General features: G+C 38.2%; 1 protein-coding gene across 7 annotated transcripts in view; it reads left to right on the forward strand.

Moving 5' to 3' along the window:
- Positions 1 to 1398: 1398 nt before the first annotated feature.
- The window catches only part of YTHDF3 (YTH N6-methyladenosine RNA binding protein 3), a 41867-nt gene continuing 31867 nt past the window's right edge, over positions 1399 to 11398 (forward strand). Inside the window, exons 1-4 of one of the 7 annotated variants that reach the window (XM_037730977.1) lie at positions 1399 to 1670; positions 2236 to 2260; positions 5472 to 5617; positions 8140 to 8225. In XM_037730977.1, coding sequence (XP_037586905.1) covers positions 5560 to 5617; positions 8140 to 8225 — 144 coding nt within the window. In that variant the 5' untranslated portion in view covers positions 1399 to 1670; positions 2236 to 2260; positions 5472 to 5559. Of the gene's footprint in view, positions 1755 to 1830; positions 1954 to 2235; positions 2261 to 5471; positions 5618 to 8139; positions 8226 to 11398 lie in introns of those variants that run through there. The other 6 variants (XM_017507357.2, XM_037730976.1, XM_037730978.1 and 3 more) reach the window with 6 other exon arrangements.

The raw sequence follows: 11398 nt of genomic DNA on the forward strand, positions 1-11398 counted from the left end.
ACACATAGGACCTAATTTTACCCATGAGGAAGCTAAGGCATAGAAAGTTTCAGTGCCTTTACCAACGTTATACCACTAATTCTTGCTCCACTTAGAATTCAGACTCGGATTGATTGGGTTCCAAAGCCATGATACTAAGGATCAAAGTGAAGGCTTGCAAGATTTCATAAGCCTCCTCTTGAATATTCTCTCAAGTTCCTGGCTCATAGCATGTACCAGCAAACTCATTAAAACTAAAATGGTCTGTTTGGGAGTGAAGGATGGGAGACATTGAAAGCAACAGCAGAAAGGGCGTGGGGAGTCTTCGGAAATGCAAGGGTGCTCAGGTTGGGACCTGTGGCAATGAATGGGAGGGCAAGGGAAACTGGCTGACTAGAACTTAAAAATGCCTCTTGGTGATTTACACGAAAAGTGGTCTCTCAAGTTTTTCTATTATTCAGTGGTTCTAAAATACTGTTCCACTGTAAACTACAACATTAATCTTATGATTCTACAATTATACTTTCTAAATGATCACTTATTTGATGGTTTTGAAGTATAGAAAGTGTTTGGTCATTTAAATTATTTCCTTCCATGGAGTGCGTATCACTGAAAGACAAGCAATCTTTGCCTTTATTGCAGACACTTCAATAAAAATGTCAACATGTTGGCAAATTGGCATCCTTTGGCTTTGCCAATACGTGGAAAAGTAACTTTTTCGATGGAAACGTTCCCTCTTTTTAGGGCCGAAAAGACATTCGCAACTACACTTAAGTATCCCAAACAGCTTTATTCATTCGAAAAATCAGAGCGGGTTCAAAGCACAAATCCATGAATTGGGCGGCGAACTCTGACTCAAGAGATTACAGCTGCACTGCGTTTGGAGAGGCTGAACCCGCGCCGGTGCTCCCGTCTGCTTGGGCATGTCTGAGTACCACAGCTCGAACCCGCCACTTTTGCTGCCCGTGCAGGCTTGTAGGGACGCAGCAACTGTGTCCCGAGGGCTGATGAGTCAGCTAGCTGTGCCCGCGGCTTCTGGCAGCCTCCGTAGGCTCCCGCTGGGCCCGGCCCGCTCTGCGGGATCTTCCCTGACTCGGTCCAGTCCGCCTACAGAAGGGCGCCGCCGGCCGCCGGGCCTTCAGCCAAGCTCTACCATCTCTGCCAGCCACCGCCTCGGCCATCTTCCTGCGCAGAGTGAGACAAAATCCGGCTCTAACCAGCCTTCCAGCTGACGCCTCTCTGCCCGAGCTCTGTTGCCTCGGAGCAGGACAGCAGGACGGCGGAGAAGCGACGCAGGAGGTAGGCGCTCGCGCGCACCCCAACCGCTCTCTCCCCGACGCATGCGCCCATGGGCAGTCAGCGCGGGTCCCGTCTACGGTGACGTAGAGGTGCGGAGGCGGAGCCAAGGTCGGTGGCGGGAGGGTGGGGGAGGAAGAGCGAGGTGAGCGAGGACGTCAGAGTGGAGAGCGGAAGGTCAGGGAGGCTCGGAGCGGAAGTGAGACTAGGGAGTCTGTCCGCCATTGTGGACCCGAGAAGCGGAGAGCGAGAGGGGGAAGAGGAGCGTGCAAGCGGAAAAGACGGGCCTCTTCCTCCGACTCCCGAGCGCGAGGCCCTCATTTTGGGCTCTCAGCGAGCGGCGGCAGCGGCGGCGGCTGGAACAATCACTCGGCCAAGGGCGACAGCCAACTGCTGTGAGTGCACGGGGAGAGGCCCAGGCAGCGGCGGCGGCGGCTCTCGGGTTGCGGTGAAGAATGTCAGCCACTAGCGTGGATCAGGTGAGGGAGCAGAGGCCGCAGGCTCGGCAAAGGCCCGAGCCCCGGAACTCCACCCTCGCGCGGGGCTTCGGCTCCTCCCCGTCGCCGCCGCTGCCGGCCCCATAACGGTGCCCCGGCGCAAGTTGCCGCGGTGCAGCTGCCTGGGCCGGGGCGTGCGCCCTGGCCCCGAAGCCTGCGGGCGGGCGGGCGCGGTGCCGCGGTGTGTGGGAGCAAGGACCGCTCTTAGGGGCCTTAGGACACATCCTGAGGGCGACAGACATGGGGCTGAGAGCGGTCGAGCTCTGGGAGACGGATTTCAAGTGGCGGGTGGGAGGTTTAAAGGCTGGGGGTGGTTGGGAAATTGGTGGCTGTGGAGGATATGGTGGGTTTTTACTCCTACGCGGATAGTCTAAAATAACTTGTCTTTGATAATGTTTTTGATTAACACTCTTTCTCTCTTCCTTTTTCTCTTTTTTACCGCATCTTTCGTCTTGCTACACAGAGACCTAAAGGGCAAGGAAATAAGGGTGAGTTTGGAATTTTTTTTTCTTACTGCTCAATGTTGCCTTGATGTAACTTTTAAACTCTGTGAGGGCTTTTTGTTTGTTTTTGCTCCCTCTTGGGAAAAAATGTAGGATTAGAGACAATACTCATGGCTAAGGTAGCCAAGCTGTATCTAGGACTTTGGTAGTTTGCTCCTTTGAAGCCACTTTATAGAAACTAAAGTAGTACAAGAAATAGTTTTCTTAGGTGTATGTCAGTTGAGCAGGTATTGGTGTGAACCTAGTGATATTTCTTCAGTTTTCCAGTTTATCTGTGTTATGTAACTAATGCCACAAAAATTTCCACGTATATATGTAGACAAGTGGCTTCTTAAAGTGGACATTTTGTTTGACATGTCTGGGTTACACTGGAAAATGGAACTATACATAATATTCCATCACATGAATGAAAATTGTACTATTAATCACTGATTCTATTCAAGTCAGTTGTAATGAGGCAACAACATGAGAGAAATTAGAACTAAGTAGGTATGCCATCTTGCTGTGTAGTCCTGATTGCAAGGTGTGACTCAAGATAGTATTTTATAAAGGACTGAGAAGAAAATAATTTGTGACATTTCTTCCAAGATTTTATGATTTGTGAATGTGCCATTGAAAACAAAGTGTTTTTTTAAAAGTGTGTTTTGTATTTATTAATATGGAACAGTGCAGTCAGCTGACTGAAACATTATGACATTAGTCATGTGACATTTAGTTAAGTATAGAACAATAACTGCTTTCTTGGGATAGTGCCAATTAAATAACATCAGAGCAAATTACATATTTATAACATTTTGTAATGCTTGAAATTACACTAGAATTACGCTTTCTGTTGATTTCAGTAACACAGTGTTAGAAATTAAGATCTGTAATAGCCTTTTAGCTGTAGATTGTCTTTCGTGCCCTTTAAATTCTTGTTAGGGTATTTATTTGCTATTGCAAATTTGGTTAATTTAAAATAATAAGTTTTGGATATGTAGATTAGTTAATTTCCTTTGAATTGTAGAATTTGTACATACTAGCTACATAGCACCATATTAGGTAACAAATTTATTGTTTTTTTTTTATTAAAAATATTTTCTTGCAGTATATAAACATTTAGACATTTTCATTTTTAACATTTCATTTCTAGAATTTTTTTGTGTGTTGTAAGCGTTAACCTGAAATAAAATTGGATATTGATTTATTTTAAATGTTTTTAAAAATTTGAATTTTAAAAAGAATGATCCATTAATTTCTTTTTTTGATCGTCTACCCATTAGAAAGTATATAGACTTGGAGATGTGAAATTGTGGTCGTTATTGCCTAGCATAAATTATTTTATCCTAGATCTGTGGGGAGGTGGCACTTTGCAAAGCTATTTGAAATGCTAAATGTTTTGTGTTACCTGCTTTAAGGTAAGTACACAAGTTCTATGAAGTACTTAACTGGTTTGATAAAACAAAATAGAGCCTCTACAGCATTGTGAGTAAAGTAAGTTTGATTTATGAGTGGTCATTTCACTTAGGTAGGCACTGGTGGCATCTTTGATGTTAGATTTGTCTATAAACTGCATAATATATCCACTGTTTGTAAATAAGTATTTTTGGGTTACTTAAAAATTTTTTTTCCATCAGTATCACTTCTGTTAGGTGTATTCAGACACATACACAAAGTGTTTGTTTTGATAGTTCTTTATTCTTAAGAAATTCTTTCTTTCCTCCTTATTGTTCAGTAATTTCATCCGAAGTTAGAATGATGGATTGGGATTTCTTAGAGTCCTGAGTTCTAATACTGCTTTTGGCTACTGACTTGCCAAGTGAGCTTGTGAACATTCTACTTCTTCGTCAGAATCTCCCCTCTATAAAATGAAAGTAATAAGTCTAGTCATTCCTATGGTGTGTTGTGAGGATTCTTGTAATTACAATAGTTCATCCCTCTGGTAGCAATTACATTTGCTGGATATCTTTTCACCTTCCACACTTACTCTATTTTTAAGGTGCAGGAAAGCTCCCTTGCATAGAGCCTTGGCAGGAGGGGAAAACTGCTACTGACCTGAAAATATAGCTAATTATTTAAGTTCCTTGAAAATGGCAGATGTGCACAAATACACATACACATTACTTGAATTTTTATGCCTCTGCAGGGAGAATTACAAGGCAAAAGCAACACCACCAGTGAACCTGATATAAGTAGCTATGTGTGTATTTGAGAAAAACTCTTCTGCCTTAGATTGATTCTAGCTAGTAAAATTATTTTACAATTCTGTTTACTTTTATGAAGTTATTTTTCTTGGACTACAAGCTCAGTATTCTAAATATGAGTAATCTTGAATTCAGAACTTATCAAGCTTACGAAAACTAGTATGTCCTTGAGAAGTTGGTGTCAAAGTTTTGAACAAATAATCCTTTTCAGTCAACTTACTCTAATTTCAGAGATTCTGTGTTTCTTTTCTGAATTGTTTTTAGTTGGTAGCATTAGCCTAACACCTAGTTTGAGTGTCTCTGATTTTCTATATATCCTTGATGACTTAATTCATTACAGAAGGCAAATGGGATTCTAAATAAGTGTCTTTGATAAGGCAAAAATGTTTTTGTAGAATAAGTAATAATTCTAGGTTTGTTTTATGAATTCACATTCTTTATTAATTGATTGTCCTTATGTTAAATATCAGAACTCCTTATTATCCATGGCAAGAGTAGTACGAAAGGATAGTAGAAATTTAAGGAGATTTATTTGTCTTTTGGTTCAAAATTTTAACACTGACTTCATTTTTTTTTTTTTTATTAACAAGTAGAATTTTTGCTTAGTGAAGTAAAGGTGTGCTGTACTTTTACTTGTGAGTACTATGGATGGAAGTGTCAGATGCCATACTTGTAGTCTTAGGCCTTACTGCCTCCTTTCTCGTCTTCCTTAGTTTATAAATAGCAAACTCGTGGAACAGGATTTGTTTTTCCTCCTCTCAACTCTCTTCCAACAGAGAGGCATGTGCATTGTTTTATACAACTATATAGGTTAAATTTGGCCAAGTTTTAATTTTCAGAAAAGTAGTGGAAAATGCCTTGTATATTTTGGCAAGATTCTGTTGTATTCTTTCCTCATCCTCCCGAGAAATGATTTCAAAGCACTTTACTGTCATTATTTTAGGCTTCATTTTATCCGCACAACATTCTTGTAAGGAGATAGAGGGTATATGGTATTGTCACTGTTTTTGTAGGTGGGGAAACATGATGCACAGATCTGTTGACTTTCCTAACTTGATGTAGTCAGGACCAGAGCAAAGAATCACCTGGCTCCTAAGGCCCATGTTCTATCTTGATTTGACTCTGTTTCATAGAGCAGAGGAAACAGGCGAAGAATCATGTAAGTCATCTGTTCCTTTTTCCCTGAAGAACTTCTACAGACTATGGAACTAGCTTGGATTTCATTTCTATTTAATGGATTTTAGACTTCAAGATGTTAGCTTGTCGTTAAGTAATATTCAAAAGCTAACGTCTTTAAGACAGTTTTTTTAAAGATACACTTGCGAAACTTATAAGGGCTAATGACTATTTTATTTGGAGTTTAATGCAAATTGGTTGTCAGTATATGTGAAGTACTTTTAATTAAACATTTTTTAATTTAAGTAAATTGACTTGTACTCTTAAGACTTTGTAGACATTAATGCATCATTTAAAAATGACTGTGGACTGTATTTATAATAGTGCATAAGTTGTTCTCAGGCCCAGCCTCTTAGAAGAGAAAGAATAGAACAGAAGAAATAAGTAAGAATAATGGTATAATATATATTCAGATAAATTTTAAGTAAGTACTTTTTTTTTTTTTTTTTTTGTAAATAAGAGACAGGGCCTTGCTCTATAGCCTGGGCTGGTGTGCAGCGGCATAATCATAGCTCAGTGTAACCTGGAATGCATGGGCTCAAGTGATCCTTCTTAGACTCCTGAGTAATTAGGACTGCAGGCACATGACACCATACCTGGCTAGTTTCTAAACATTTTTCGTAGAGGTGGGATCTCCCTTTTTTTCCCAGGCCTGGCCTTGAGCTCCTGGCCTGGCCTGTTTTGTATTTGTATGAACTAGATTTTTGAGAACCTGGTGGATACGAGAGATAGTCGTAATTTTTAAATTGCTAGCTGTTTCAAACATTGACTATATGTACAAGTGTAATATTGAAGAATTTTTTTCAAGAAGTAATAGACCATGCATGAACTACCTTTGATTTAGGAGCAGTAAAGCCAGTGTCAGAGGAACAGGTATGTCAGAATCTCTTGGTCTGAAATGATTAACCAAGCCTTAAAATGGCACTAGAAGTAACAACCTAAGGCACCCTCTTTATTTTGGTTTCTAGTGGCTATTACATATTTAAATTCCGTGTAGCACATTTAGCTGAACCCTAGTTCTGATGCAGTCCTTATCAGACGTAAATTACCTTAATGGAGCCAGGATCAAGTTGACCTTCAGGTTGCTCTTGTGGCTTCTGAGGGGCAACGTGGTATAAGAAGTCTACTTTGAAGGCTTCACACAGTAGTATTATATCTTTGAGTGTTCTTTGCTACCTGTTGGATGGCAGAATATTAAGGGATTTTGCATATATTTGCTCCCAAGCCACTGTTAACTCATACTACATTTTAGGTGCTCTACACTCATGGGAAAATTTAGGGATAATAAAAATGTTACGATATTACAGAGGCATACAACTTAAACCCATCACCCCCCCCCCAACTTCATAAAATTTGGTGATGTTTTATCATCTTTGAGCAGTAAATCTTTAGATAGTGAGTTCTTGGTTTCTAATTTGTGGACCGCCATATAGAATAGTATATTTACATAGTGCCACCCCATCAAATATTAGTCTAGTAACACTTCTGTTTAAATGGATCAAAAGTCATTTTTGTCCTATTTGGATCTTGTAATACATAATGGGATAATATCTAAGATTATTTAGCGCTGCCATTTAATATTCAGGTGAGATGAGATAGGCACGATTAATAATCTTCTGGAACGGAGAAACAGTCAAGGGTTAGAAAGGTTAAATCCCTAACTGGAGATCATCTCCTCAGTGGTGGACTTGAGATACAAATTCAGCACCTTACTTCTGGAGTGTGCTCAGAAGCACTGTGAAACAGCATCCAGAGGGTAACAACTTTAAAGTGTTTATGGAGATGACCTTTGAACAAAATTATTCTCTGACTTGTTTTCTCATGTGTTGCAAAAATAACTATGTAAATCTTTTGTGTCTTAATTTTATTTATAGTTTCATGTGAAAGTCTTCATTTTTGGGGGGTTAGAATTAAAGCCCTATTTAGATATTTCATAATTGTAAGTCTGTTCATTGTGAATTGTTTCAAGTTAATTATAGCCTAAACTGTACTGGAGACATTTAAGATGCTTATTGTAACATTAGATCAAAAATAGTTATTTCACTATTTATTAGATTAAATAATTTGGAGATTTAAACAAAGGTAGAGAACATTCAGAAATCTTTTTTGTTGCCTACAACACTACTTGAATTAGTTATTTTAGATTCAAATATAGCATTAGGGAACTCTTTTCAACATCCTTATGTAAGAGTTTACTCACTATAGAGTTGAAATTGGGATATTTACTTAAAGTTTTTGATAAGGGGAAGTGTATGTATGGCTTGTAAACACAAGCCATGTGATCTTGGGCTTATATATCAAAAGACTTCTAAGTTTTTGTGGCACATAAATATTTGTATCTAAAATAGAGTTTATCCTTAAGAGGGTCCTTAAAAAGAAAGTAACTCAGTATTATTTTTCTGATTTTTTTTTTTTTTGGGCATGAAAAATGCTAAAAAACATTAGTTTGCACTGTGAGTTTCATAAAGATAACTGTAACATTTCTAATACAAACATATTTTTTAGTTTCAGTACAAAACGGTTCGATTCATCAAAAAGATGCTGTAAATGATGATGATTTTGAGCCATACTTAAGTAGCCAGACAAATCAGGTAAGTCTTCTGACAGTTTCAGATTTTAGGAAATTAAGCTTATAAGTACTAATTGATTTTTCAAATAGATTATTTAATGAGATTCACCACAACATGTATTAATTCTTGTGTATCTGCATAGTAGTGAGTAGTGAGTAGCAGTTGCAAGTTTATGGCACAGCAGAGTTCTCCTTCAGAAAGTATAGGCACCTGAAACTAGGTTATGAAATAGAAAATAAAGATTTGCAGGTGACCATTATGTGTATTTATTATGGTTAGATTTTGTGTACGTGTGTTGAAGGAATTTAATTTTTTAATGTCACTGCTATGTCTTCATAGCTTAAGCTAATTAAAAGGCTTAATTAGCTAGAAATTTGTATATTTGGAGGGGAGATTAGTTGCCTGAAATTGCCTGCAATTTGGGGTCAAATGTATTTTCTTTACGATATTCCAGTTTGAATTCATTGGTAATTATTGAAAGTTTTAACATACCTTGATGATGTTAGGAATATAATTAAGGCCTTTATAAACATACTTGCTTTATAAATACAGTTGCATCTGTATTGTAGACATGGACAATTTTATCAAATTAAATAACTGGTGGCCTTGCGTATTTGTGTACAAGAATAATTTCAATTTAAACATCAAAGAACAGTGGTATTAAGTATCTGTATGCCATTTCTGCATCCATTTCTGCCTGTTATTAAAAATACGCCACTGGTAGAAATAAATTTAAAAAATGAATTTTTCAGTATTAACCAGTTTTTTAGGGAGAACATTCTGTAATGAAACTGTTTTTGTTTTGCTTTTAAAAAGCAAAAAATGCTCAAGAACTTCAGGTCTTAAAATCAGTTCTGTAGTTCTTTGGAGTAATTTTATGATTAATTTGACTGGAAAATTTAGATTTTTAAAAAAATTTTTGATGCTGGGCATGGTGGCTCACATCTGTAATCTCAGCACTTTGGGAGGCTGAGGCAGGCGGATCACCTGAGGTCAGGAGTTTGAGACCAGCCTGACCAAAATGGTGAAAACCCGTCTTTAAAAAAAAAAATTTTTTTTTTGAGACAGAGTCTTGTTTTGTTGCCCAGGCTGGAGTGCAGTGGCATGGTCTCGGTTCATTCTAACCTCTGCCTCCTGGGCTTAAATGATTCTTCTGCTTCTGCCTTTCAAGTAGTTGGGATTACAGGCACATGTCACCACGCCTGGCTAATTTTTGTATTTTTGGTAGAGATGGAGTTTCACCATGTTGGCCAGGCTAGTCTTGAACTCCTGACCTCAAGTAAATTTGTTAAGATCATAAAAGTTTTTTTCTGCCGGGCACGGTAATCCCAGCACTTAGGGAGGCTCAGGTGGGCGGATCACCTGAGGTCAGGAGTTCGAGACCCACCTGGCCAACATGGAGAAACCCATCTCTGTTATTAAAAAAAAAAGAAAAAAGTTTTTTTCTTTCCCATGTATTTCTTCTTTTCCAGTGTTTGCTAGAAATGTAGGTCAGCAGATAGGAAGGGGTGGTTAATGGAAAGTAAACAAGAGGTAGATGAGGTTGAACATAACCATCACTCTCCATAGTCCTATAAATAATCCTGGATCCCACAAATCTTCCCTGTAACTCTACTGTTCAAACTGTTCAATTCTGTAGTCAGATTTGGTTGCTTGTCCTTTCAGTTTCAAAAATCTAGGTTAAAATTTTAGTACGTTTTTCATTTTCTCCATATATGCATAGTTTTCCAATTTATTCTTCAAATTTATATGCATAAATTAATTGGCATCTTTAACAGTGCCAATTAAAATGTGAATTTTCCGCCAAGTGCGGTGGCTCACGCCCGTTATCCCAACACTTTGAGAGGCTGGGTTTATTCTAGAAAAAAATTGAAAATTATCTGGAATCTTAAAGGTAAGTTGTGTGAGAATTTAAGTTACTCCTAATTACCTAGTTAGAAAATTAAAAATGTTTGGACCTTTTAAATAGTACTATTATAACACATTAGTGAAAACTGGATTTATTGGCGAAAGAACTTAAGAAGTTATTGACAGATTTAAAGTTATATAACTAGTAAAGTCCTTGTACACTGACATGGGTGAAATAATTAACTTTTTAAAATTTCAACTATGTACACAGTATGTTTTTAAAATTAAATTCATTTATCTGATTTTACAATTATAAATAATAAAAATCTTTTCATGGAAAAGGTGTTTAATGTCTTTGGCTACTGATTTAAATTGTTTTGTATACTTAGATCTAGTTCGTATGAGACCCAAGGATACTTTAAAACAAGTTGTTTGCCTTTCTGCTTCTGTGACAGCATATTTCTTCTTTTTTATGGTGTTCATTATCTGAGGGAATGTTTATTGTAATTTTGAAAGTAAATGTCAGTCCTTAATTCTTAAAATTCGTTCTTTATAGTTCTTCAGAATAATTTTATGACTAAATTGATTGGAAAATTTAGCTTTTAATTGGGACTGTTAAGCATACCATGTAATTTGTGCATATAAATTTGAAAAATGATTTGGTTTTTGTTGTTACTGTTTTTTAAGAGAAGAGGGTCTTGCTCTATAGCCCACATTAGAGTGCTGTAGTGTGATCATAGTTCACTGCAGCCTTGAACTCCTGGGCTCAAGTGATCCTCCCACTTCACCTCCCAAATAACTGAGACTGCAAGCATGCATCACCATCCCTGGCTAATTTTTTTTTTTTTTTTTATAAGATAGTTTCTGGTGCACTGGTCTCAAACTCCTGGACCCAATTGATACTCCTTTTCCAGCCTCCTGAGTAGCTGGGATTACAAGCGCAAACCACTGTGCCTGGCTTTAAGCTAACAGCTTTTAAAAGAGTTGTTAAAAGAAAAAAACCCAAATATGTGACAGAGACTGAACATGTCTTGATTTACTTCTTGGCCTCTTAGTTTGCTGATCCATGAATTACACTATGGATGTAGACAAATTAAGAACTTGATGTGTAACTTGATGTGTAAGCATTTGTCATGGTGAAATAAGAATATTCAGTATATCACGCCTGTAATCCCACCACTTTGGGAGGCCGAGGCGGGTGGATCACGAGGTCAAGTGATCGAGACCATCCTGGTCAACACGGTGAAACTCCATCTCTACTAAAAATACAAAAAATTAGCTGGGCATGGTGGTGCGTGCCTGTAATCCCAGCTACTCAGGAGGCTGAGGCAGGAGAATTGCCTGAA

The sequence above is a fragment of the Cebus imitator genome, unplaced genomic scaffold (assembly GCF_001604975.1).
Source record: "Cebus imitator isolate Cc_AM_T3 unplaced genomic scaffold, Cebus_imitator-1.0 Scaffold373, whole genome shotgun sequence".
In the NCBI taxonomy this organism is placed as follows: domain Eukaryota; kingdom Metazoa; phylum Chordata; class Mammalia; order Primates; family Cebidae; genus Cebus; species Cebus imitator.